At 41.6% G+C, this 27,685-nt stretch overlaps 2 protein-coding genes across 8 annotated transcripts in view; both read left to right on the forward strand.

Moving 5' to 3' along the window:
• The window catches only part of LOC309700556 (voltage-dependent R-type calcium channel subunit alpha-1E-like), a 63,340-nt gene extending 52,598 nt beyond the window's left edge, over nucleotides 1–10,742 (forward strand). The window contains exons 35-44 of the mRNA XM_082524155.1: nucleotides 2,113–2,209; nucleotides 4,080–4,185; nucleotides 4,277–4,384; nucleotides 4,525–4,625; nucleotides 5,805–5,911; nucleotides 6,031–6,196; nucleotides 6,378–6,506; nucleotides 6,773–6,920; nucleotides 7,818–7,999; nucleotides 8,142–10,742. Of these exons, the coding sequence (XP_082380281.1) occupies nucleotides 2,113–2,209; nucleotides 4,080–4,185; nucleotides 4,277–4,384; nucleotides 4,525–4,625; nucleotides 5,805–5,911; nucleotides 6,031–6,196; nucleotides 6,378–6,506; nucleotides 6,773–6,920; nucleotides 7,818–7,999; nucleotides 8,142–8,705 (1,708 nt within the window). The 3' untranslated portion in view covers nucleotides 8,706–10,742. The remainder of the gene's footprint in view (nucleotides 1–2,112; nucleotides 2,210–4,079; nucleotides 4,186–4,276; nucleotides 4,385–4,524; nucleotides 4,626–5,804; nucleotides 5,912–6,030; nucleotides 6,197–6,377; nucleotides 6,507–6,772; nucleotides 6,921–7,817; nucleotides 8,000–8,141) is intronic.
• Nucleotides 10,743–11,046: 304 nt separating this feature from the next.
• The window catches only part of LOC309700557 (uncharacterized protein), a 36,303-nt gene continuing 19,664 nt past the window's right edge, over nucleotides 11,047–27,685 (forward strand). For 4 of the 7 annotated variants that reach the window (XM_082524156.1, XM_082524159.1, XM_082524158.1 and 1 more), the window contains exons 1-10: nucleotides 11,047–11,588; nucleotides 13,843–14,357; nucleotides 16,410–17,471; nucleotides 25,327–25,371; nucleotides 25,650–25,769; nucleotides 26,397–26,435; nucleotides 26,635–26,688; nucleotides 26,791–26,844; nucleotides 27,323–27,430; nucleotides 27,537–27,590. In XM_082524156.1, the coding sequence (XP_082380282.1) occupies nucleotides 14,304–14,357; nucleotides 16,410–17,471; nucleotides 25,327–25,371; nucleotides 25,650–25,769; nucleotides 26,397–26,435; nucleotides 26,635–26,688; nucleotides 26,791–26,844; nucleotides 27,323–27,430; nucleotides 27,537–27,590 (1,590 nt within the window). In that variant the 5' untranslated portion in view covers nucleotides 11,047–11,588; nucleotides 13,843–14,303. Of the gene's footprint in view, nucleotides 11,589–11,699; nucleotides 11,757–13,842; nucleotides 14,358–16,409; nucleotides 17,472–19,190; nucleotides 19,370–25,326; nucleotides 25,372–25,649; nucleotides 25,770–26,396; nucleotides 26,436–26,634; nucleotides 26,689–26,790; nucleotides 26,845–27,322; nucleotides 27,431–27,536; nucleotides 27,591–27,685 lie in introns of those variants that run through there. The other 3 variants (XM_082524157.1, XM_082524161.1, XM_082524162.1) reach the window with 3 other exon arrangements.

Below are 27,685 nucleotides of genomic sequence, written 5' to 3' on the forward strand. Positions count from 1 at the left end.
AATTAATTACTTGAAAAGTAACTATTGCTTTACTCTGGGGTTCAGGGTATAATTGGCCATTTTTAACTACTTTTGATTTTCCCTCCACATTCCACCTTTAAAAACTGCCTTACTTACTTTGCCTTGTTTGGTATCATCCTTTTCAGCACAGCCTCACGTGGCTGAAGTTATAGTCATGTTCTCATTTTGACAGACTGTATTAACGCAATTGATCTAAAATCAGACAAAAAACATAAAATCAGAGTAGAAAGTTATATTTTTTACTGTAACAACCACAAACATGTTTAATGAATCATATTTCTTAACTTTAAATGCAAATAGAAATTATTAATTTTAAAATCCTGTGTACAACTTTGGCAAACAACAGAACAATCAGCTGTTCTTCAGTAAGATGCCACAAATTATTTGTGCCACTCCAAAAAAATAAGAGGTCTCGCTGCGCTGTCTTTAGACAGTAAACGTGACAAAACTATTGAGGAAAAAATAAAAATATTGTTTATCATGACTCTGGTTTTACGCGGCCTATCAACACAATTTATAAACTGGTATATATCACCTTGTTGCTTTGTCTTTAAATGGTCATGTGATTGGCTTACCATGACTACTTTACTCTTCCTCAGTCAAACAGCAGCACTGATGTGGTTGTTTTGCCCCCTGAGCTCCAGGTGTTTTGCCAAAAAGCTGTAGCGCCCAGATTACTTACATGCGGTAAGCTGAACACAGCTTCAACCGTCTGTTTGTTGAAAAATAGTAACGCGACCGCATTTTCTTGTTGGTAATGGTAACGGCGTTGTAACGATAGAAATAGTAATTAGTTAGATTACTAGTTACTGAAAAAAGTAGCGCCGTTAGTAACGCCGTTATCACTGGTAATGCTTGTTAATTAGACAAGAGGAGAAGAAAGTTTCTCTGCAGTCGTGAAAAAATGGTGAAAAATTCTCCACCAAATTAGCAGCAACTTGCAACCTTCACAAGTATGATGCAGAAATGTGAAGCATGAATCGCACTACTTAGAGAATGGCCGTATACATTTATTGTTTGCACCTTAAACGTGCGAACAATAAACATATTTGGATATTAATGGTTGAATATCTTTTGTCTGATACGTCTCATGGATAGGATCCACGTTATGATTACACAGCCCAATTCCAAAACCTGAAATGCTGCGTGAAATGTAAATAATAACAAAATCCAATGGTTTGTCAGTCTCATGTACCCATATTTTATTTACAATAAAACACATAAAATGTGATTATTTAATGAAAATGATGAGCTTATTTTGGATTTTATGACAGCAGCACGTTGAGCAAAAACAGCTGTTACCAAAAAGAAACAGCTGGGGGAATGTTTAGCAACTAATTGCTGGGTTAGTTAGTAACAGGTCAAATACATTATTGGGTCTAAAATGGGATCTCAGAGAGTCTGCGGAGCTTGGAAGGAAAGTGTCTGGACTTCTTTACTTCTTCTTTATCACACGAGCAGAAACTTCGGCTGATTGTGACCTACACCTGTCTCCACACCTCGGCTCGTGTGATTAGGTAGAGGATCATTTAGGGGGTCCATTGTCCACTATTTGACCCTAGAGCTGAAGAAGCTTCTCGGATGAGAGGTGAAACATCTTCAAGCAACCTAAAGAAGTCCAGATGCTTTTCTTTCCAAGCTCCTTAGACTACGAGGACTTCACAGGCATCTCAGAGAGGCAGAATTATACAGAGGTTCAACCATCTCCAAACAACTGCATCTACAAATGTGGAAAATGTTCAAAATATCCATCCACCTATCGATCCTGGTATATCTGTTATAATCATCCTGTGATATCTGTTACATGTTCGATCTGCAGACCACAGTGGGTTTAGCAAAGCAAACAATAACTAACTCTCTTTCTTCAGGACTTGGGAAATGTGCGAGTGACCTGTGTCTGCTGGAAGTATTACTGCTTTATTTAAAAATCAGACGATTAAGAATCGATTAATGTGATTTATTCACCACCAATTTATTTTTGCAATTTCTAAAACTGCTGAGTTAGAGGACAGCGCTTCATTGGCCCTTATTGTGCACTATAGTATGAGTCTGTAATTACACCGTGACTAAAGACTTGTATGTTTTTCCCAGTGGTAGGATCCACTATAAGGAGATGTACAAAGTTGTACGCACTATCTCACCTCCCCTGGGCTTTGGAAAGAACTGCCCCCACAGGGTGGCTTGCAAGGTTTGGTTCCCCCATATCAACAAACCTCCCCTCTGCCTCTTTGATGTTGGATCCTTCCTGACTTCCTCTTTTCCTGCCTTTCCTTCCCTTCACCAACTGTGACCCCCCCTCCCCGCCGCTTGATCGTTAGGGGCGTGTTAATCGGGTCAAAGAATGGCAATAATTCAGTCTTAGGGTACTAAGGCACATGACGTTCCTCAATTTCCACACAGCTGTAAATCAGTAGATACACTTTAATTACACTAAAACCCCTCTGTGATGCTTCGAGTCTCATTTTGATACAATAATTGACCAGTTTGAGGGAGTCCAGTGTCTTTCTACCTTTTGGATCTGGTTTAAAGGTGTTTGTCATTCTTCCCACTCCCACACAGCACAGCCCAATGTAAGTATTTAGTATTTACACCAGATCCAGCAAGGCTGTCATTCCTTTTCTCATCCTGTCCAAGGTTTTCTCCTTTCCCAGATTTCTATGCCCCGTTGGCAGCATAGAAAGAAAACAACCTGCTTTAGTCTCCTCGTGTGTGATTGCCTGGAATAATCCTTTCTCTTGTATCTCCTCTATTCTTGTTCCTCTTTTTTTACCCCTCTTTTTCCTCCACCATCCCTTGGGACTGCACTTCCCCTACACCTCCATCGTCTTTCAATTTCTCCTCCACCTCCAACATCGTCCACTTCATTTCCCTTCCCTTTCCTCTCTTTTTTGTCATTCCCTCATTCTTCATGGCTACCTGGCGCCCCCAGTGGTCGTATCCATTACACTGACATGTATGAGATGTTGACCAACATGTCACCACCTCTAGGCCTGGGCAAGAAATGCCCCTCCAAGGTGGCATATAAGGTAGACTGAACACCAAGACTAACAGGCACCACCTTCATATTTCAATCAGCAGAGATGAGCTCTGTAAAACATCATTTTGTGTGTCCCACACTGAAAAAGGCAAAGCATTTTTGTGTGTGTCGATCATATGATGCAGTATTGCTTGTTAAAGCAGTTTTAAGTTTGCGTTTGTGTCCACTGGGGCATGGTTGGCGCTACAGTAATGATTTGCCTGTTTGCTTTGCATCCTGGCAGAGAACTCGGACGGATGAAAGACAGATTGTTACTGCTGTTGATTATTTAGCCAGAGAGGGGACGTAAACGAGAAAGTTGTTAAACATCGACATGCTGGATCTGCCAGCGTCTGTTGTCAGATGATCTCACGGCGTTCATACTTTAGTTTCTTCCATCTACCTGTCTGCATGTGCCTCCTGCCACAGCCTCTTGTTGCCTCGTTGTTTTGTGCGCTTTATGCATGCTGTTTGAGTGAAGCTGCAAGCATGCTCCATCGCATGTGTTTGTTTTTTTAACCTTCAAGTATAGAAGGACAAGAGAGGGCAAGTAAAAGAATATTTTTTTTGGGCTATCTGTCTTATTTCTGTCTTATTTTGGCATTAAATACAAATGTTGTCTTCATTTAAAGAAATAATGATCCGCTTGCCTTTTCTCTCCTCCTGTATTGATCACAGTAATCTCATTCAAAGTGGATTTAACTAAAACAAATTTAAAGCTAAGCTACAGGGAAACCGTTTCCCGTTAATTATCCCCATGTTAGATATGTAAATATATCTAAATGAGGAACACTGATATCAAGTTGTTTTTTATAATGAATGTGATGTTTTGGCTTTCGTAACTGTTCATCTCTGCAATGTTTTGATTTTAACATTTGCTAAATTAGTATTTGGAAAATTAGCTTGAGTACACGTACCTCTGCATCAGAATTCGTGTAGCGATAAGCAGTCACAGCCGTCGTTGCTCAGGTTGCACTGTGCCATGTTGCCGGCTGGTATTGTGAATTATGACTGACTATGAAACCTTTGCTGATGTCAACAGAGACTCGTTCTGATGAACATGCCTGTGGACGATGACATGACGGTCCACTTCACCTCCACCCTGATGGCCCTCATCCGCACTGCTCTTGAAGTCAAGATAGCCAGAGGTTAGACAGAAACAGACACACCGTGCATTTATTTAAATGTGGGTCAGTTTCTATGTCTAATTTTGTGTTTTGGGCATTTTTTTATCTGAAGGAGGGGAAGATAGGAATCAGATGGATTTGGATCTGCAGAAGGAGATTAGTGTGATCTGGCCTCATCTCTCTCAGAAGACGCTGGACCTACTGGTTCCAATTCACAAAGGTAAAATCAACATCGTGACTTACCAGTAAAAAAATATATTGCATTACCCTACGAGCCATCACCAGCGTTATTTCAGGAAAATAGTTTCAGTTTGATAGAGGTGGATAATATCTCACTGCTTTCTGCCTTCTCCTTTACAGCCAGTGACATGACCATAGGTAAGATCTATGCTGCCATGATGATCATGGACTATTACAAGCAGAGCAAAGCCAAGAAGCTTCGACAGCAACTGGAGGAACAGGTGCTTTTTTTAAATTGCTCATCTTGCTGAACCGCCACTGATGTTAATGTGCCATAGTTACATATTAAATTAGGCTCTTAGGGTTATTATTTTTAAATGTGCGTCATCTCCAAGCCCAGTATTAAAGTAAAACTTAACTTAATCAGACGAAATATAATTGCATGTGCTGTGGTTTGCAGAGTAAAAGGCCCAAATGCAGGAGGTGAGGCAGGCAGAATAAAAGTCCACATTCAGCACAAAGCAGACATCCACACGCTCGCAGGAAACCAGAGGAAGAGAGCAAACACATGTTACAACAAAGACATTACACACTCACTGGTCACTTTATTATTAGGTGCATCTTTCCAGCAGTGAGTTGCACTTCAGCTCCAGATGCTGCAAACATTCCTCAGAGATTCTGGTCCATGTTGACATGATGGACTTGCACAGTTGGTGTGAATCTCTTGTTCCACAGCACAGTGAAGGTGCTCTACTGGAATGAAATCTAGTGATTGTGGAGACCGTTTGAGTACAAGGAATTTATCCTGTTTGAGAAACTAGTTTGAGATTATTTGATCTTTTAAACACAGAAACCAAAACCCAGTAACATCCCAAAACTGAAATGCTTCACAGCAAAGGGCCTAAAATGAAACATACAGGTCAAGACTCCAGTGCTATCACAGCACTCTGCATACAGCTTCACAAAAATCTGAACCGTAAAACATAACCACTCGCAGGGACCGTGCCAACATGGCCACAAGATCAGTCCCTTATACCCACAGCTTCACAGCTGTCGAGGACCGTTTGCAACTTTCACCTTCTCACGGTAAATGAGGACGACCCTACAGAGGTTAAATGCCTGGGCCTCTTCATCAGTTTTTATAAGTGAAGAAGCCTCTTGGATCAGAGGTGAAATGTCTTGAAGAAGCTAAAGAGAAGTTCAGTTGGAACTCAACTCAGGCTCTTAAGACTATCACGACCCATCATGACCCGAATGACCGAGAACCTACAGACATTCAAAAAATGCTTTAAAAGCAGCACTGAGCCGCATAAAAACACATAAAACAGCTGTTTAAATAGTTGACATATGTATCATAAGCAGTGTTGTTAGGAGGCCCTTTGATTTTCATGTTTCTTACCCTAGTATGTTTATCCTAGTGACCTGTTCCTGTTTCCATATGTTTCTTTGTCTCCTCGTAGAAACACGCTCCAATGTTCCAGCGTATGGATGCTTCCTCTCTTCCACAAGAAATCCTATGCAACGCCAAATCCCTGTCATTCCTAAGGCATAGTGCTGGATCTGCTCTGTAAATATTAAACTTTTAATCTCCTCCAAAAGTTACTAGCTTTCAGTTATTTATGATGGCAGAGAATACAAATTCTGGTTGTTGAAGCAAACCCATGATATTTTTCTGCGTCCACTTAGTACCAGAGGAGGTTTTGTGGCACTCAGCCCGATCTCTCCCCAAGAGATGTTCCTGCAACCGCTGTCCCGCCCCAGAGAGGAGAAAGAGGAAGACGATGAAGATGATTACCATTCGCCCTACCACCCCTACCGCATTCACCACCACCATCATCATTTACACACACTGGTAACAACTATGAAATCGAAATCATCTGTTCCAATGAAGGTTGAGAAAATGTTGATTTTCAGCTTTCGGCGCTGTCTCGTAGCAGGATGACAGTGCGGTTGATTCGATGTTTGAATGTCGAGTGTGAGCAAAAGCAGTGTATAAGGTTTGCTCAGCCTGCTCCTCTGTGGTCTTTGTGCAGGTCCCAGAAGTAGTAGAGTATAACCAAGTGCTGCAGCAGGCCCGGCAGGACCCAACGCTAATGAAATCACCTCAGCGTACAGCATCTATCAGAGCGTCGTCCATGCCCAGGCTGGCTGCTGATCCTCAGGTAATAAACAGTAATAACCTTTATTCAAACCTATATTCAGTAACAGATCTTATATTAGTAGGTGCTTTAAAAATCAATAAACTATTAAAATCCACACAGGGCGCATTTATTATGCTCGTATTTGCTCCTTGACAGCAGTGAATAGAAACAATTTGCCCGCACATTTTAAATGACTATTACAGACACCAGAGTGAGTTTGTGTGCTCGTTGGTGTCATTCCTGGTTACTTAAATAATGCGTCTTCTGGTTGTTTTGCATGTATATAGCCTGGGATGTCTGCAGACAGTAGGCTGATGAAGCGCTCCTTCTCTACCATCGGAGACCAGTGTGTGAACGGTCTCTGGCAGGAACAGCACTCTCTGGAGAGGATCAGCCCTGATGCCACATACAGGCCCCGACAGAGGAGCTACAGAGGTCATAATTACAACCGTGAAGCAGCTGCTGTGGTTTGATTCTGATTCAGAGTAAAGTTTTGGGGGGAAACTGGTCAAAAGAAGACTATTGTGCAAAAGTCTTGAGCCACCTCTCATTCTTTATATTTTGCTGAGTGATTTTGAGCAAATATTTGTACTGCAATACAACACAAAAGCAATAAAATGTATATGTAAATAATTCTTCTTAACCGACAGCCACATCTCGTTAGAGGCTGAAAGAATTTCTGACATTTCTTCTTCTGTTTACATCTTTGTTTCAATAAGTTACTCAGTGAAAAAAATCCTGATTCCATGCCTAATTTATATAATCTCTATATTTGCCATATTCACTGCCAACACCCAGGCAGTCGGAGAGCTTGCTCTCCACTGAGGAGTAGTAGAAGGGAAGCAGCAGCTCCCGGTCTGGGTGAAGGAAGTGCAGCCGCTGCTGGGCCTTCTTTACCAGGGCGTTGGTGTTCTGGGTCCAGGTGAGATCAGCGGAGATGTGGGTGCCCAGATACCTGAAGGTGGAGACAGATTCCACCCATTCTCCATTTATGGCGATCAGAGGACCTGTCTGTGCCTCCTGAAGTCCATTATGAGTTCTTTTGTTTTAAGGATGTTAAGCTTCAGGTTTTCTCTGAGCACTACCTCGGCCCTGTACCCTGTCTCATCATCTCCATCAGAGATGAGACGTTGGTGGGGTGTGTTGGTGTACAGACTTGTGTGTACAGGGTCTACAGCAGGGGGCTGAGAACAGCCCTGCAGGCATCCGGTGCTGAGTGACAGTGGGGGGGAGTGGGCATGCATGATAATGTACGTAGGCTGAATGCAGGTGGAGACTGTTGCAAAGTCTTGGTGCCACAGACTCAAAGGCACTTTGATCTTGTTCTCTCAGGTCCTAGAATCAACCACAAAGAAACAATTAGTCACGAGAGAGGGCGATCCAAGGAGCGCCGCCACCTGCTGTCCCCTGATGTGTCGCGCTGCAACTCCGAGGAGCGGAGTCGAGACCCTTCGTGCGAAAGGAGAAGGTCCCGCTCACCTAGCGAAGGACGCACACAGACCTTACAGAAACAGGTGCTTCAGTCTTTCCTGACCCGGCCACTGTGCAGATCTGTCATATAATAGGATCAGGATCTGTTTTCTACTGCTGGATGAGAACCAACAGTCCTTTTCTGGCAAAGTCTTTTACTCAATATTGTGCTTGATTTATTTGCAGGTGAACACATCAGACAGCCCTGCCCACTCAGCCTCAGAGTCTGGTACTCCTCGTAATCGCCGCCAGTTGCCCCAGACTCCCTCTCGCCCACGGCCTTACATCTCCTACTCTCCTCTCGTCTGCCGAACCCAAACCTCTTCCACAACAGCAGCAGCCGCAGCCTCAAATGAGGGACAGAGCCAGCCTCAGGACACTCCTGCTGGCCCCACAGAGGCCTCACTGAAGGTTGACAAGGAGAGCAGGCCTTTATCTGCAGTCCAGGGGTCATCCGGAGTTCACGTTTCCGGACCGAGCCACCCCTCTCCTCATCGTTACATATCGGAGCCCTACCTCCCATTCCACGAGGACCTAAGCAGTGGCGAAGCAAGTGAGAAGCAGGAGACGCTTACCTTTGAGACTGCCGTGGCCACCAGCCTGGGTCGGGCCAATGCCATAAGCTCGGCTCCTCAGCTCAGACACTCCTGGCAGGTCCCTAATGGGCATTTCCGAAAGCACTTGGGCCAGACAAGTCCAGCTGGCGCCAGCGAGCTCTTAAGTGACACAGACGAGGATGATCGCTGCTAAAAACAACAAAAACAATCAGAGAGAACGATGAAGAGGATGCACAGGGCACCTCAGAACAGCCCACGCGGCACCACAACGCTTTAGCTCCACAGCGGCCCCGAGAACCCGATGTTCTCAGCGCCAGTAGCATTACGAGCAGGACTCAGTCCCACTGCTGTTTATCTGGATGCTGGTGTCTGTCTGCATGTGTCCTTGTGTCCGTTTGTTGTAGCTGGAGGAGACTACATGTGTGCACACGGATGTGAATTTCTGTGTGTGCGCTCTTAAAAGAGATTTTTTTTGCCAAATCACGAAAACAGCAGAGACTGAAAATACCATTAGTAGCTCACTGCGGGCAAACCCACATGTTGCCAAGCCTTCCCACGCAACTTTGTGTTTTGAGTGTTATTTGAACAAAATATGGTGAGATGTGGAAATCTTCTAGCTGAATCCAAGACACTGATTTAAGTGCATTTTCTGTAAGTGAAGCTTGAGGTAGCATGTAAACATGTAATAAGATGAATGTATTTTAGTTTCATGTTCAGGTCATTTGGGGAGGTCGCTGTTAGTCTGTGCATTGTTGTGCATTGAAACAAAAAGATGTTTTTGGCAAGTTTATAACGGGCAGCCAGCCATTCCCAACAGTTCCTGTTTACAGCAGATTATCCACAAGATTCATGGGCATTAATCAATCAATACAGAAAATCAAGTACCAGATGTTTAGTGAACTGAGCAGCTGTAACAGAGTTATTTTTTTGCCACAATGTCAAAGCAACAGTATATGAAGGTGGAGTATAGTCCAGGGCTGTGTGTGTGCAAATGATGAGCAGATCACACAGTAAGAGAGGTTTTGTCTCAGGATACCAGACCATTGAATTCTGAAATCCTCTGCAGAAAAACACTCACTCGGGATCTCCAATGAAATCTGAAGGACTTTAAGTGACTCTTTACCCTACGGGTCAGTCAACATAGTGCGATCATGACTAACGTAAGAACTGAACAGATCCTATCGTGTCCATCTGCTCCGTTTGTAGACCACAAAATCCTTGGCACGAGGACAGCCATCCGTAGGACCGATAGCCTGGGTGTTGTTACTACATGAAGCCAAATGGATGTTCAGTTTCCACATGTCTGTGCTGAATAACGACTGCTGATGCGTTAGAGATGTGACAAAAGCCATGTTCCTCCTGTACATAGAGCCGGGGATGTGTCCTCTTCGGGGCGTGTTGCCTTCTTTCGTGTAATGACAGAAGTGATGGGAATTTGATGTCTTTCATACATGTGATGCAACATGGATGCTTCAACAAAAGAGCAATCAAAGCTACTGTTTGGTTAGTCTCTGTGCTCCCACCGCATCACTTTCTGTCAGTAAAAAACAAACAAAAAGCAGGCTTTTCAGTATTTTCCGAGCTTCAGAGTTCTAGTAATTTCCACATGCATGATCACGGTGACAGCGATAACGAGAGATGGGTGAGAGAGCCGTGTCTTAAAGACGCCTGATTACTTTTTGTTTTAGTGTGCCCATGATGTTAACTGAGATTCATTTTGCCAACAATGTGATTATGAAACAGAGCAAAGCAGAGAAATGTTTATTCCCGGCATTCCCTCTGCAACATTTCAAAATTATAGATGATTTGTCGTTCCCTCTAAATGAGATGTATATTTATATCACGTGTTGTTGTGTTGTTATAATATGTTGAGTTTGAAATGTGAAAACGGGATATATCTGAGGGGTCAAAGTCACCCGCTGACGACCTGAACGTAAAGTCGCGATGAAGAGACGGTGTCATTTAGCAACAACACCACCTTTGAAGTGTGCTGACTGCAAGACTTGAGTTATACAGTATACCAGTTAGATTACCTGTAGTATATGAGGCCATGCTTAGCATGTACAGTGCAGCCTAGGACTTCACCTTACTGTCTGTACAGAAGAGCCTAATCTGTGCCTGGGGAAAACTCACCCAAAGAGTTCCCTGTCAAGCCTGGATTTCTTAGATAGAGAAGCTTTCTGGTAAATATGTAGTATAAACTGTACAAAATAAATCCATGTTTAATTTATTGCAATCTTTACATTTTTATTTTATTCATGATGCCTGTCTACGAGCTTCACAAAGGACAATTAAAAAGAGGTCACCTGACTTTTCTTCACTGAGTGATGTCACTGCCAAGAATTTGGCTGCGTGCAACCAAATCGAGCACCAGTGTTGGTCAAGTTACTTGAAAAAAGTAATCAGTAACTAATTACCGATTACTTCCCCAAAAAGGTAATCCCGTTACTTTACTGATTACTTATTTTCAAAAGTAATTAATTACTTAGTTACTTTTTAAAAACACAATTTACAACCTGAGTAGGTGATAAAGTGATAGATCTTTCAGCCCAATTCTACTTTTTCTGCATAATCCATCATACAAAATGTAATCAAATGGAAAAGTCTCTTTTTAAAACTTGTTTTATTAGTTTTAATCTTTTAACTTTATGCATCAAGCAAAAATTTAATTATCTGCAACATTCTCTGACTGGAAGAAATTAGTTTAACATTTAAACCGATTTTCTGCACATTCCAGCTCATAAAATAAAATATTTTTTGTGTTTACACTCAGTCTTTCAAATAGATGCAAGTAAAACACAGCAGAAAATAAATAAAGGCAAAGACTCAGCGGTCCTGTTGCTCTATTTTCACCTGTAAAGCAGGAGTGGGGCAGGCGGAGGTTTACCCTGGTGCAGGTGTGCCGCGGTCAGTGGAAGAATCCGCGAGTTTCTCTGTGAGTTTCCCATTACGTCGTAGCTACTCGGTGCTTGTTGGAAGTTTAGGGGTTTTTTTCGCTGTAAAAAGAAGTTTTCTTCCCACGCACAGCGGACACTAATGTTTTTGTCACTTTTTATGGACTCAAACTCAAAGTAAGGTCAGTACTGCTGCACGCTCATACTCTCTCTGCACTCATATATGATCCACTGTTGATCTGCACACAGCTGTTGTCACGAATGTCGCACTCGCTTACGTCACTGTCATGAGACATTCTTGCAAGAAAATCACGGTTTTAGTAACGCAGCGTTCCTACAGGAAAGTAAAGGTAATCTAATTACCGTTTTTGCAATAGTAATCCCTTACTTTACTCGTTAAAGTTACAAGTAACGCGTTACTGCCCATTTCTGTCGAGCAGTGGTTAGCACTGTTGCCTCACAGCAAGAAGAAGCTGGTTTAAATCCAGTAGACAGCTGGGGCCACTGGGTTTGGATGTACGACCCTTTGACTTTCTCGTTATGCCTTTTTCCATCACTGTTATTAAATGGAGGTGAAATACCTGCAATTCTTGTAAGAGAGCATGAAAGTGCAGTGAACAAAATACACGAGTTGGAAGCTCGACTGGGAATCATCTACACGAGTAACACATTCATAAAATCCAGATTTGGCCTGAAATTTCCCTTTTTCAATACCCACGCTGTTTTTTGTGTTTCTATTTTGTTGTTCACATATATTCCCAAAATAAATACGTGTGAAGGATTAAGCAGGCTGGGGCTTTTAAGTGACGGAGGTGAGAGGTCGAGTTTGTTTTGTGAGCAGACTCGGACCCACAACTCAACAGCCATCAGTCAGTCTCCTCTCACAGTCATCACATCCAGTTTTAATGGGTAAAAAAGCAAAAGTTTCACTAAAATCAGCCTCTATAGCCTCATCAAGGTTGATTTTTATGTTCACAGTGGGTTTGTGAGTCATTCGCTGTATATTAGTTGTATAAAACATATTTGCTGCTCTATCATCGCATATTCTGGGAGCTGGATATTCAGACACCTTATCAATAATCCATCATATGTCTGCCGAGGTGAACATACTGCTGCTCCTGGACCAGCAGTCAGCACTTATTACAGAGGATATTAGATGCTGCATTCAGCCTTCTGTAAATATTACCAGTGAAATGCAACACAGAAACTTGTTAAACACATTTTCTTCCAGGTATAAAGTTTTGTGGTGTTTTTAAAAAATAAACATCTAACTGGGACTACCTTTGCTGGGCAAAACCTTTGTTTGCATCACCGCATCAGTCAGTCTGAAAAGTAATTGGCTTAGCTGTAATAAGCTACTGTTTGTTTTCTCTGAGGCAGAAACCCATTAATGGAACAAAACTACTCACAAATTAACATGCAAACTAAGTAGAGACTGTCGTCTTCAGTAGATAAACAGATTACGCATGTTCTCGGAAGAGACTTCACAAGGTCATACCTGACTGCAGTGGGCTTGTTTATCTAGGATGGATTCATTTTCCATGATGTGCAGCTTGAAAGGATTTAGCTCAAAGGTCTTTAACTTGACCTTGAATGTTTCCATACCGAGTACTAATGCCCTGTGAATCTGACAGCTTTGTGATATACTTGACATCAACACGTGAAGCAGCGCTCGGTGAGGACACTGTTTAGTTTCACTATGATGTCACAACCATGGACTTAAAATCTGTGGACTCTTCTGGAAACTGTGCGTGTGCATTGACTGCATGCATGCAGCACGTCACGTGTCGCACGGATCGGGGAGCACGGTCCTGGGTCTGTGTAGGTTCTCTCCGGGCGCTGCAGCTTTCTCCCACACACATGCCGTTAGACGGGTTCGATGACTGATGATTATAAATTGCTGTAGGCGTGAATGCAAGTGTGAGGGATGCCTTTCTGTCTGTGCTGGCCCTCAGATTGGTGATCTGCCTCAGGTGTACCCCACCTCTCGTCCTATGGTAGCTTGGATAGGCTCCAGTCCCTCCCAAAATTCATCCTGTACTTGGACTGTTACCTCAGAACAACACTTTGAACTTGATCCTGCTGGGAGGAGCTTTCCGTCACCACATACTCTTTACTGTAATCCCAAACCGTGGTCACAAATCCCCTTCTGAGGCAGCAGCCCCTCACTTTTTTATCCTTATGTCACATTCCTCACCTGGGCCACAGTCCTCCCCCTCTGACCCTGGACAAAGAAGACTGAGGTGGGGGGAATGGGGGTGTTGCATCAGTGTGAAGTTCAATGGTGAATTAGGCAGACTGGGGTCATATAGGTCGATTGCATGACAGAAAAGTCGTCTTTGTTACTTTTTGTGTCCAAAAATAAACTTTATGGCAGAGAAAATGTAAATTTTTAACACTGGTCTCACTTATGCTTGTGAATCTGTGATTCTCCAGGTAGTCGTCTTATTCTTCATCCCAAGCCCAACTCAGTGCAGTGGTGTCGTCTGTGAAGTCTCACCTCAGACAGTCTCTGCCACATGAGAAACAAAGGACTTACACCTTCTGTGCAGCAGCAAGCTTAGACGAAAACACCCCCGAGTGTCTGTCATTGTTCACACTGTGAGATATGAGGCACTTGCTAGCTTGCTGAAGATCAAAGACACTGGCGTCCACCAGCAGATGGATATGTTCATGTGATTTTGTGCTGCCACAATGTTTAAATGAGACATCTCTCTCATGCTGAGCCTTCAGCTGTCTCGTTTGGTTCCTCGATTTTATCAAACAAATGACCACAGCCTCAAACAAACGGACAGCCGGGCCAGTGCTTGGCTCGGGCCTCCAGGAGGGGGGGGGAGTGCATCCTCTGGTGTTTATCAGGCAGAGCGCTGGCACACAGTTCAGACTGAGGAGTCCGGATGTTACCAGAAGCCATGCAGGGCTCTTCTGTGCTGCTGCTGCTACTGAGCTACGTAAGTCTGGCTGCACTGAAGTACTTTTATCTCTGAAAAATACTGCTGATATACTTCTGTTTAATTTTTCCAGTGGACTGTCAACTAGTAGTAGAAGCAGAAAGTGTAATTATTTCTGTTTAGGTTAAGAGTAAAGGTACAAGGCTCTGAAATGTAAAGGAAAAACCAGATCGCTGTAGATTTCTCACTCATCTACACTAAGAATCACTTTACTTACATTTACTGTTTTCACCTGCCTTTGCTCCTCTTCTGTTTCTCTCAGTAACTGTAGCAATTAAATAATTTTGTTTTATTTACACGTTTCAAGTAATTGGCTCTTGTTATATGTGCAAATGAAACAATCATCGATGGTGGAGGACTTTTACTTCAACTGTAGCAACATAGCAAATAAAATATTCTCTCTGCAAAAGAATAATTTCACCCCTTAAAATGTTTTGACCTTCATATTAGTCACAGACAGAAGAGGTCAGTGTACTAAACCTGCCTGAAGGACAGATGCATGTTTTCACAAAGGAATCGATTATTGGTCATTTTTACCTGACATATTTATTGTTCACATAGATAATTTTTTGGTTTTGTCTGGTTTTTCTTTGGTTATGAGAGATTTAAACACCCTTCTTTGTCAGCTTTTTCTATACAGAAAGAGCAACAACAAAATAAAGCATTATGTCATCTGCAGGACAGTCAGACGACATAATAATAATCTAATATTATGTCATAATATGCTAAATACAGTAAAAACTAAGGCACCACTGAATGGTAATGTATATAAATGTAGTAAAACATCTGAAGTCTGTTTGTGTGAGATATTAATGTTGCTGATTCTGGCATCCCCGTGTGGCCACAGCTGAGACCATGTAGCATGATGAGCAGCGTTTATATGTACAGAAGAAATGACATTTCTCTGAGCAACGAAATTCTTCCTTTGCTGTCCGTACACAAATACCACGTTAGTTTAAAAGAACAAGATAAATAAAGATAAATAAGGATAAAAAATTATGGAAGATAAATAAATAAGTAAGTGAAGACAAGTGAGGTATGCAGATGTCGATGTCCACCACAATAAAAACAGAACTCACCTTTTTAAAGTATAAGTGAGGTTTTTCCTCTGGTATTTATATGTGTTTAACATGCATCGACTTCTGTGAATCATAACATTTCATGGCAAAGACTTGGTTTAAGGTTGAATCTGGGGTCAGGATTAAGCAAGTAGTAGTTATAGTTGGGCAAACCTCTGCCTTCAGCAGCTGAGCATCGCCGTGGAGATGAGAGCATCATGTGCTCATGTCTAACAGACACACAACGCTGTGACAGTCAACAAACAAACACATCGTTTGATTTCTGACAGCGTTTTATTTTTCCTGTTATCAGAGATCGTTAAGGTGTCTAAAACACACTAGATCAGTTGTTGCTGCTGCTCATCCTAATATATATGTGTTCCTTTTTGTTCCTTTTACGGATGATGTCTGTGTTATGTGGAGTGTAGCATAACTGGTTTCTATGCTTTAGCTTTCTTAAAGTAATCAAGAGTTACTAACAGTTATACAGATTTGATTTAGATGCCAGCCTAAGCTGCAGGCTTTCAAAGCTGGACTAAGTTACAGGGTCAGTAATCTCTACACAACAAAGCTGAAGATATCTGCTAGGATTAGCTGGTGCACACCCACGCAGTAGCATTATCTGATAGTGTGTACACCCTTTAGTAATGTCTCCTCAGCCCTACAGCTTCACGCTTCAAGTTCATAAGGCCACACTGTGCTGCCCTGTTTGCTTTTCTGTTAACAAATAAGTGTGAATCTATGACATTTAATAACATTTTTCCATAGTACAGTCTGTGTTTGTATTGGCCGGTGTGTCTGGGGGAAGCCACAGAGGGAGCGTTTGTCTGCGAGCTGAGTAACTGTGCTTTGGACTTGTGTGTGAATCCACGAGAAGCAGTTTACTGAGGAATGTCATTTAGGCATCAAATGCTTTAATTAAATGTTTAGCAAAATGAAAACTGCAAGATGGTTGAAAATGGACTAAAATGTGAAATATCTTCACTGTGGTCAGATTTGCCTGCAGGCTGGATCTGTAGATGAGACAAACCTTCAGCCTGGAGTCAGAGTATCATCCAGTTCAGAAAATTCCCCTCAAAGCTCGACTTCGCAGGCTGGTCACACTGAGGTGACGCCAAGGCTGGATCCAGTAAGCAGCGCTTCCCCTTTGAAGTCGCATCCTGATCCTCCCATACGTGATGGAAACGCCAAAGTATTGAACAATCATGCAGATCTAGATACAAATACTACAAGTTCAACCAACAGAGAAGCAGACGAGCCAAAGCCGGAACCGAGGCCTCGCTCTTCGACTGGAAATGAGCAGCTTTCCAAGTCGCATCTTAACATAACTGGGACGGGGAGCTCAGAAGCACAAACTGCCGAGATGACAGTTGCCAGCCCTAACATTCAGTCTGAGGACGCCACAGCTGCAGCTGCCTCATCAGGAACTCATACAGAAACAAAAACAGGGACGGTTTCATCTATTCCTGCTTCAGGATTCACCACAGAATCTGTTGCTTCCACTGTGGACCCTTTACCAGAAAAAGTGGAAACAGGCAAAATTAGACAACAGGCTTTGTCATCAGTGGTTACCAGTCCAGTCCCAGTAGTCTCTATTCCCTCCTTTAAAGACTTCAGAACAACAGAGGAAGACGTATCAGTGGAAAGGGCAGCTACGGTTGTAACCCCCACACTACAAAGTGGAGAAGCTCTGAGTCCCAGGGTCACAGAAACTGAGATGAGTAATGTTTCAGCCAGTGAGGAAATAGAAAAGGAGGCAATGGAAGACACGTTTGAGACTGTTTCACCCACAGGAAAAACAGTCCCGTTTCAAGGTGGAGATGGAGTTAATGGGACGGAGACAGATGAAAATGAAACAGATCCAGAGGTGGAGGAAGGGCATGCAGACGGTGACAGGTTTTACAGTCATCCCTCGCCTGATTTGATCTCCCAGTTTAGCACCGTAGGCTTCAGCATCCAGTCAGAGACTGAACCTCCACAGCAGACTGACAGAGCAGCGAATCCGCCTCCTACAAACACAGTCAGACGTCAAACACCTGGGATCAGAGGTCAAAGGGTAGGAATTTGTTCATGCTTTGCAGTAACTATGTATGAATAAGACTTGATTTCACTACTGTAGCTATTTTTACCTTTGTGGGTCTTGGTACTATAAACAAAGATTCATTCACATTGATTCAGAGTTTTAATGAAATTATAAACAAAGCACACAGGAAATTTTAATCACATTTGTCTGATATTCTCGGCTTATTTACGGCCGTGTCCTTGGATGAAATTGAATTTGCACAAAGCTGATTTGATGACTACGATGGCAGCATATATCTGTGTCAGTTCTAGCACCTAGAAAACCGTGTGTGTGTAGGGGAGGGGGGTTAGTCTCTCCAGTGAGATGCACTGGCTCCCTCCTCTGGCTAAACTGTGGCACTGTAACCCTCAGGCGTATTTGTAAGGTCATCAGCTACACTACACCTTTTTTCCTTTTCCCCCAACAAATATATATTTGGTTTATTGTACATAACACACCCCCAGTTACACTCATGTTCAGTGTGTCATCGTTTAAAGTATAGTTTTGTTAAAAGAAAATTGTACATAGTGCGATCAGCTACATGAAATGTAGCCATATAACAACTTTTGAGTGATAAACTTATTTTAGCAACTAACAGCTTCCTCTTTCCTGAGAACATACAGATGTAGAAAAGGGGAACCTCAGCTTTGAGTTCTTGGAATAACTTTGTACACACATGTAACCAGCTTGTATAAATAATCCATATCAGGAAGATCATAATAATCCCTCACCAAGTGAAAAATTAGAGATCAAAGTAGAAGTTTAAAAAGGGCTGGATACAGACCCGACTGAATACATGTAAATACAAGAGGAATAAAGTGGAATAAACAAAAGGCTAAATTAAATTAGAGATAATTAAATTATCTCTAAATGGTAAATGGCCTGCATTTGTATAGCGCTTTTCTAGTCCCTAAGGACCCCAAAGCGCTTCACACACACATTCACACACTGGTGATGGCAGCTACATTGTAGCCACAGCTGCCCTGGGGCGCACTGACAGAGGCGAGGCTGCCGGACACTGGCGCCACCGAGCCCTCTGACCACCACCAGTAGGCAAACATGGGGTTAGTATCTTGCCCAAGGATATTTGGCATGCAGGCAGGAGGCAGCCTGGGATCGAACCACCGACCTTCTGATTAGTGGCTGACCTGCTCTGCCACCTGAGCTACAGCCACCCAAAATTATCTCTAATGTATTCAAACTGATAATAGCAAGGATAACAACCTGTAAACTGGTATTAACAATGAAACATAGTTGGGATGACGTCCATGCCCAGAATGAATAGAATGAATGAAAGCAGATAATTCACACGAAGACATATTAAATGAAATAGAGAGATGCATAAGGTATATTAAGGTTGTGTCATTGTTCAGCCAAGGAAAGTGTGTGAGAAGGAAAATGTCTCCAGCTTGGGAAAGGGTGAAACTGCAGATCACCCGCAGCGCTTGATGGATACAAAATAAAATATAAATAAAATATTGTAATATACTATTGCTGTTATATATATATGTATATGTATATATATATATATATATATTAGGGGTGCAACGATATTCGTATCGATATTGAACCGTTCGATACAGTGCTTTCGGTTCGGTACGCATATGTATCGAACAATACAACATTTGTAATTTATTTTATCAACTTTCCTTCTGACGATGCTGTCTGTGTTGAGCGCTCAGTGAATCTGTGTTCGACTACTCCGCCTAGGCTGCACTGTCGAGCGCAGATCCACTGAGCGCTCAACACAGACAGCATAGTCAGGAGGAAGAGCACAGGGCAAGCTAGCGAGACAGAAGTTAAGCTCTCCTTGCAAGATGGACCTCCCCCACCCTCATTCAGATCTGGCGTTTGGAATTATTTTGGTTTTCATGTGACGTATGACCCTGAAGGTAAGCGAGTCATGGACTAAAGTAAAACAGTATGTTGGATGTGCCACGCAATGCTCAATTACATTGGTGTGAACTAGTGTGTTAGCGCAGTTAGCTCGTTAACGTGTTGGCCGTCTAGCCCCATGCACGGGTCGATCGGCGGTAGCTCGTTAACGGAGAATTGCCGTGTTGTGGCGTTAAGGTCATTTCAACGAGATTAACCTGAAAGCACTAGTGGGAACACAACGAATATGACTGCACATTTACTCCGACATCATCCTAGTGCAAAGACAAAAACAACAAGCATGCTACTAACTTTACCCGAGTCATTTAGACAGCCGTTAGCACATGATTCTCCTTATGCTGCTGAGAATATAGCCCAGAAGAAGCGGATAGTATAGCTTTTATTTTGGAAAGAGCCATTTCTCTGTAATAAACTCTCTTTTCCAAAGATGAGTGATTCCTCAATCAGATACAGGGCTCACAATATCGCTAGCCCGACATCCCGGAGCTAGCGATCTTTCCAGTCGGGCTACAAAAATCTCTCTGCCCTGCCCGTCGGGCTATTGTAGGAAAAATATATGTCAATGCTTTTGCATTCTTTCAGAAATGTAGCTGGGTAATTATGTCATTGGCATCGGTGAGCCACTGTCAATATGTGACATATTGAAGTCGCGTTTGAATTTGCGCTTGTTTTTTTGCTTTCACTTTGCAATGACAGCACTGATCTGTGAGTGATGATAATTTGTGCACCAATTCCTCTGACATCGTCTTATTAATCGTTAGCTTACTATGCAAACATGACAAGTGAAATCTCCCGCAGCTTAAACATGTGAGAGGTTGATCGAGCAGAGAATCGCTGAGCGTTATGTGAGTGAGCGTGTAAAAGCATTTCAGTTCTGCTGAGCCAAATAAGACAGGTCAGGGTGAAGAAGTGACAGCCAAAGAAAAGCTTACCACAAAACTGAGAAGTTATGACAAATGAGACTATAAGGCAAAAAGAAAGTGCAGCTTTATGGTTTCATGGACAAAAGAATTTCTGTGGCTGCAATATGACGAGCTAAATAACCAGGGCTGCACATAAGTGGTCCGCAGGTGCGCATTTGCTGTCAAAATAAAAAACGCGCACAAGGGTTAGGGTTAAATTTAAAAACTGTACTTTTGAGTTAAAATATATATTTATAATTTTAATAAATGACAAATTAAAAAGGCATGAACTAGGGCTGCACGATAAATCGAAAATTTATTGTCATCGCGATATCAGCCTGCGCGATGGGCCCATCGCAAAAGACGGCGTAAACTGCGATAATTGGGTACCTTAAAATCTTTACACACGTGCTGTAAAGAATTTACCAATCAAAGAAATCCATTTACACATTTGACCAGTCGAATAGAGCCCTTCACGGCATTAACCAATCAAATGGATTAGAGGCCCGCCTCCTACGCAGGTCGGGCGCGAACAACGCTGCAGCAACGAGTCAGAGTTGTAATGGCTGAGAGCGAGACGCGTGACGAGAACGCTACTGAACTCGTGGCTAAAAAAAAAAATAGTACCTCACTTATTTGGAGGTACTTTGGATTTGATAAAGACGACGTTCTCCAAACACAGGTACTCTGCAAAACTTGCCGAACACTCGTGGCAACCACCAGAGGAAACACGACTAATCTCCACCATCATCTTCAATACAACCACAGAGAACTGTTTGAAGAGTTCCAGAAAGACAGGGCTAGCCAAACAAAGGTTGCTAATGTTAAGACAAAGAGCGCAGCAGTCCAACAGCCGTCTCTGTATCAGAGTTTTTCAAGTGGAACTCCTTATGAGAAAACGTCGAAGCGGTACAAAGAAATAACAGAGGCCATTACACATTTTTTGGCTAAAGACATGATGCCTATAAATACAGTTAGCAGAGAGGGCTTCACCAGTCTGATACATAAAGTGGACCAGAGAAACCGCATCCCCTCACGAAACTACTTTTCACATGTCGCCATTCCACAAATGTATGAAACATGCCGCAAGACCGTCATGTTTGAACTGAGCCAAGCTGAAAACTACGCAAGCACTACAGACCTATGATCAAGTCGTACAACGGAACCATATATGAGTTTCACAGTGCACTTCCTCACCGAAGACTTTGAACTGAAAACACGGTGTCTAGAGACTGTGTATTTTCCAGACTCCCACACTAGTGAAAATATAGCCCATGTATTACGTGAGGTGTTAGCCAGCTGGGATCTTAAAGAAGATCGACAAGTGTGCATCACCACAGACAACGGTGCCAATGTTGTGAGAGCCACGGAGCTAAACAACTGGGTCAGACTTCAGTGTTTTGGACACAGGCTGCACCTTGCAATCGGTAAGTTTTATTCAAGGCAGATCTTTTTAGCAATGAAAATGTGCTATACATTATTATCAAATTGATATTGATAAGGATAATGTTACCTTTTTAGACAACTTTAGTTATAAATTTCAATTAGTTTTTTTTTTTTAAAAAAGGTTTTAAACATGACAGTTTTTTTGTTTCCTCTTATTTCTCCAGAAAATTCTATCAAAGATGATGCCCGCATTGCCCGAGCCATTGGACTTTGCAAAAAGTTAGTTGGACATTTTTGCCACAGCTGGAAAGCAAAGATGGCTCTGAAAAAAGCACAGCAGAAGCTCAACCTCCCAGAGCACACACTGATCACAGAATGCCCAACCAGGTGGGGTTCCAGGCAGAAGATGATTGAGAGAGTCCTGGAGCAGCAGCGGGCCATTTCTGATGTCATCTCAGCAGACAAGAAATCAAGACACTTGATTCCTACTTGGCAGGATCTTGAGGTACTGGAGTCTGTCAACCAGGCATTACACCCCCTGCAAGACTTTACAGATGCCCTGTCTGGTGAGAGCTACGTTAGTGTTTCATATGTAAAACCAGTCCTTCATCTGATGAAGACGTCGGTGCTTGCAGAGAAGGAAGAAGACAGTGATTTGACAAAATCAATTAAGAAGAAAATCCTCGAGTACCTGATTACTAAATATGAAAATCCAGCTACCCAGGAACTTATGGACATGGCGTGCTTCATGGATCCCAGATTTAAAGTCAGCTACACCAGCACTGATCGAGTCTCAAGACCAGAGTGATGTCAGAAATGGAAGCAGTGGCACAGAAGGTATTCATGCATGCTTATATATAAAACCTTTCAATTCATATTTAGTCCAAAATGTTTACTTTTCTTATAATCTGCTTTCTGTTCCAGGAGAGAAGCTCCGCTGAACCAGAGGCCCAGACAGATGATCCACCCAGTCGTCCCCTGAAGAAGGCAAAAAAGTCCCTGGGCAGTTTCTTCAAGGCAGCTCCAATCCCTACCTCCTCTTTTATGCATCTCTCACAAGCTGTTGAAGCTGAGCTTAACAGCTACTTGCTATCCACGGCCATAGACAGTGAGGAAGACCCCTTGGCATGGTGGAAACTCCACAAAATGACATTCCCACAGCTAAGCAAGCTTGCAAGGAAGTATCTCTGCATACCTGCAAGTAGCTCACCTTCAGAGAGACTTTTTAGTACATCAGGAAACATAGTAACATGTCAGCGCACATGTTTAAAACCTTGGAGAGTAAACATGTTGGTTTTCCTTAACAAGAACTTGCCATAAAAAACATTCACTCAGGAAGGATGAATGCAAGATAGAGAAACCTTTTTTTTTTTTTCAAAAAATTACAAAAATACACTACCTACATTGTTCTTAATTGTTGATAATATTAGTCTTGGCCAGTACGACCACAAAGGTAGACAATTGTTCTTTGGTGTGTTCCCACAGCAGACAAGTTCTTACCTATAGTTTAATCTAGTAAAGTTTCCACTCCAGTTTTGACTTGCATCATAACTACTTGGTGAGTGGTAAAATGATGAACAACTGCATAGAGATAATTTGCAGTATAATTTAAGTTATGTTTATTTAAAACTAATTATAGAGACCGGGAAGGATGTCTTTCAGAATTCAAGCCTCAGAAATTTTTTTATGGGGGCAATGTTTCAATGTTTGACTGCACTTTGTTGTTACACTGCTAATACAGCAGCTTTCATTAAATAAAACTGTGCAGTAAAACGGAAATTATGTATTTGTTTTTTGTTTTTTTTTTGCTATTTATTTTATCGCAAGTCATATCGTTATCGCAGTATTGATCACAGTTATCGCACATCGCAGGTTTTCCTAATATCGTGCAGCCCTAGCATGAACATTTTTTTGTATCGAAAAAATATCGAACCGTGACACCAAAGTATCGAACCGAACCGTGAATTTTGTGTATCGTTGCACCCCTAATATATATATATATATATATATATGTATATAAATAAAGATAATAACATTAATAATGACATAATATTAATATGAAGAGGCACCTCAGTCAGTTATGATGTGAGGTGGATAATTGTTAGAAGTAGTCTGCATCAAGCTTAAGGTTTGCTCAAGTTCAGTACAACGACATGATGAAGGAAATAAAGAAAATATCTAAACTAATTAAGTGCATAGAGGCAGCTGACCTGCTTGAAAACCTGTCATCCTAGATGAGACTTTGCTGAGATGTAGAGCACACCTATACTAACAACTAATAAGCTAAACCCTGTAGACAACAGCTAAAGCTACAGGATTGAGAAGCTGAATTAAATATGTGGACACTGCTAAGCTGATGAGCAAGTTACACATTTTGCTGCATGCTATTAAAGCTCACACATGCAGCTGTCTGTGAGCTCAGTTTTTTCCTCACACTTCTGATTTGTTTCTGGCAGGCAGCAGTTTTTTTGTGTCCTGACTCGTGTGTAAAGCGTTCATGCCATCAGCAACTTGTTTTTGTTTTTTTGTTGGTTTGAAAAACACATTTGTGATCATACTTGTGGATCACAGTGACACATAATGATTAGGCATATGATTTACTAATGTCTTGTTTTAGAGCTGTGAGCAGTGCATCCACATTGAGATTAAAAGCCTGGTGCAGACTTTATATGAAGCTGCTATAGGAAGAATGGAACCTTGTGGGAAAAGTTCAAATAAAGAAGTTTTTTTAAATCCTAACTTAAAAGTTTGAAATATGTAAGATGTGTGAATTCTTTGAAAAAAATAGAAATGACCTAAAATGCCTTAAATAAAAATGTAGTGTTGCATCTACAAAGAAGAAGAAGACAGTAACTTAAAACTAGCATTACAGACAAATACAGTTTTAGCATTGCCTGACTATGATAAGCCTTTCTACCTGCATGTAGATGGAGGAGCAGGTTACATGAAAGCAGTTTTAACACAGGCATTTGGAGAAAAACAAAAGAAAGTAATAACTTGCAACTACTTAAGCTAACTGGCAACACTGTAGAGAGTCTTTGTGAGGTAAATATGGAGACGGTTTTAATGTTCTGTCAAAATGCCAAATTTCATCTTTAGTGCATAATATAAAGTTTTGGAGAATCTTGAGAAACAGTACGGGAGAAACTGCCTGTGGTATGAGGCATCACAAAAATTCAATTACTAGTGAAACTCATGGAAGCCAACTGCTTGAGACGATGGACCCAAACAAATCTCGTCGGCAGCTTAAAAGCCAGCTTCCGAGATTTGTTTGGGGCTGCAGCGCATGTTTCAGAGGTTGTTTGCACAAAGATCCCAAAAGCATCTTTGGTACCTCCTTCAGGAGGAACCATCCAGACATCATTCTCTTCATTAAAGGTCTTGCGTATCTCAGAAAGCTAATCGAATACAATGTTCTACACCTATTAAAATAGCAAGGCTTCACATTAAAAGCTCCCATGCAGAAGGTAAAATACCTGCATCTGCTCCAGATGTGTAAAAACATGTGTGATAAGTCAAAAACTAGTGCAACACATCAAATTCATAATGAGTGTGTATTTAAAAGAAATTCTAGTTTTACCCATCATGTTCACTTTGTAGTAATCTTAGTTAAAATCATTTTGGGTTCACATGATCCAATGACTCAGCTCTACTGTTTGTTTCAGGGATTGCACGGTTTACCTGGTCTACCGGGACCTAAGGGAGATAAAGTGAGTGTTAAATTAAACTTAATAAAATTCATCTTGGTGTAATTTAAGCACTTGTTCATAAATAGATATTGCAATGAGCTCGGAAGCATGGCTTACAATTGCGTTAATCTTCTTTTTTAGTTTTTTAGAGGCGTAGATTTGTTGGTTTCTTTTCACATTCACGTGTTTGTATTTTTCTTGGTGGTAAATTGTCTTCATGAATCTTTAATAAACTTTAAGTAAAATGTCAAATTCTTGTTCTTGTTCTTGGTTTTGTTTTGGGGGGTTTGTCTTCTAAGGGATACCCAGGCGTGATGGGCAGGACCGGGCAGACTGGATACAGAGGCCCCGTTGGTCCAGCTGGGATGCCGGCTATTGTTGTGTTTAAAACTTCTGAAGAAGAGTGGGAGGCTTTCAAGGTGAGCTGCTGCTGTGTTTGATGAAATGAAAACTATTTTAACAGACGTGTTCCAAGACTGAGCATATTTAATAAAAACAGGAGATGTACATTCTTCTGCTTAGCAAATGTAAGAAGTGTTAGTTTTAGTAAAATTGTTTAAATATTTATTTCTTGAATGTGTCATTTTTTAAGGATTTTTTTTTAACATTATAAGATACTTTTGCTTGACAAATATATAGAGAACTGAAATAAGTGAAATCAGATTAACTGAGAGACAGGAAAATACAAACGTGATCCTTCTGGATCCACTGAATCATTTCATGTGCGATCTAGAAGAGACTGACTTGTTTCATTTGTACTGACTACGATATATAAGCAGTTTTAATGTTATTGGATCTTTAATTTTTCAGTGTCTGCTTGTGTTTCATTATATCACATGTTTGTCCACTTTCACTGCTGACGGATGCGTTCTTATAACTGTGACAATTTAAATCGGTAATTATTTCAGAGCCTATAGTTACCACTGCTGTGTTATTATTTTTAAAGTTTGTTTTTGTCAGGGTAAGTATGAATAAGCTTTTCTTTCTGTGTGTGAACGCTCAGTAATCATGATTGAAAAAATCCATTCTTCACTGTTTTCTTGCAGAAAAAGCAAATTTACAAAAAGCTGGTGTCCTCGTGGCCGGTAGGCGTTTGTTTTATAACATGAATGCACCTAAAATGACTTTTTACAGTAACTCCTTTCTTATAGCAGCTGAACTTTGGTACTCTGAGAAGATTATTTTTTAGGTTAATCAAAAAATTATTCTTTGCACATTTTCATTTGAATGTTATGATAAGACATGTTGTGCCTGAGCTGTAACACTGTGTGTTTTTGTTCTCAGAGACTTAAAGGGCCTCCGGGTCCTCCTGGACCTCCTGGAGATGATGGACCAATTGTAAGTAGACAAAGACATTATGGCTAAATTCAACTTGAAAGTTTTACCTGACAATACAAATAAAGGACTGTAACTAGACTCCAGTGGTTACTTTTTCTCCAGGGACTACCTGGAATTCCTGGAAAGCAAGGACCTAAAGGAGTTCAAGGAATCATCGTACGTTTCTCTGATTTGTTTTTGTTTTTTTGCATCTGATTACTTGAGTGCAGGATCATGGGGCTCACATCATGACAACTAAAAATAAGTGTAAGGCAAAGAACATGCTAAGGTTCACGCACATATTGCAAAATGAGATGATTAATGCTTTATTGCAAAGCAGCTGACTATGTAAATATCAAATGTTTTTAGCGTGATTAGGACGATCAGTAGGGTGATAACTTGTATATTATTCTAGCGATATTATGGTGGATTAAGACATTAATATGATGCTTAAGTGGATGCTGGCTTGTTGTGGTTGGTCAGGACAGAGGTTTTAATATTTCCTGGATATATTTTAGTAGTAATAGGAATTCTGGGTAGAAGCAAATTTATATTGAATAGAGAGGAAAGATATTACTACTATTGTCTGTAAATCTGCTCTGTAATGTCTCGTGATTATTCTTCTACCTACTTTACATGTTGCGTTGTACTCCAGGGCAGTCCTGGTCCACAGGGTATCCTGGGTCCCCCGGGCCGACCTGGAAGAGACGGGACCCCAGGACACAATGCTGACCCGGGCCCTTCAGGTTTACCTGGAGAGCAGGTAAATCTCCTGGAAAACATGTATTTATTTCTTTTTAGTTTCCATGTATGGATTTAAGTTAGTCATACTGGTGCCTGGGGAATTAACTCCTTAGTTGTCCTTACAGGGTCCCAAAGGCTACACAGGAGAGCAGGGCAGCAAAGGGGAGCTGGGTGAGTGGGTAAGATTGTCCTGAACTTATAATGTTATCAGGATTATAACTATGGAGGCTTTAGCATGCACGTGCATAGACAGCATACATTCTCTGGCCTTTTT

The sequence above is a fragment of the Aulonocara stuartgranti genome (genome assembly GCF_965226115.1).
Source record: "Aulonocara stuartgranti genome assembly, chromosome: 23".
NCBI classification, from domain to species: Eukaryota; Metazoa; Chordata; class Actinopteri; order Cichliformes; family Cichlidae; genus Aulonocara; species Aulonocara stuartgranti.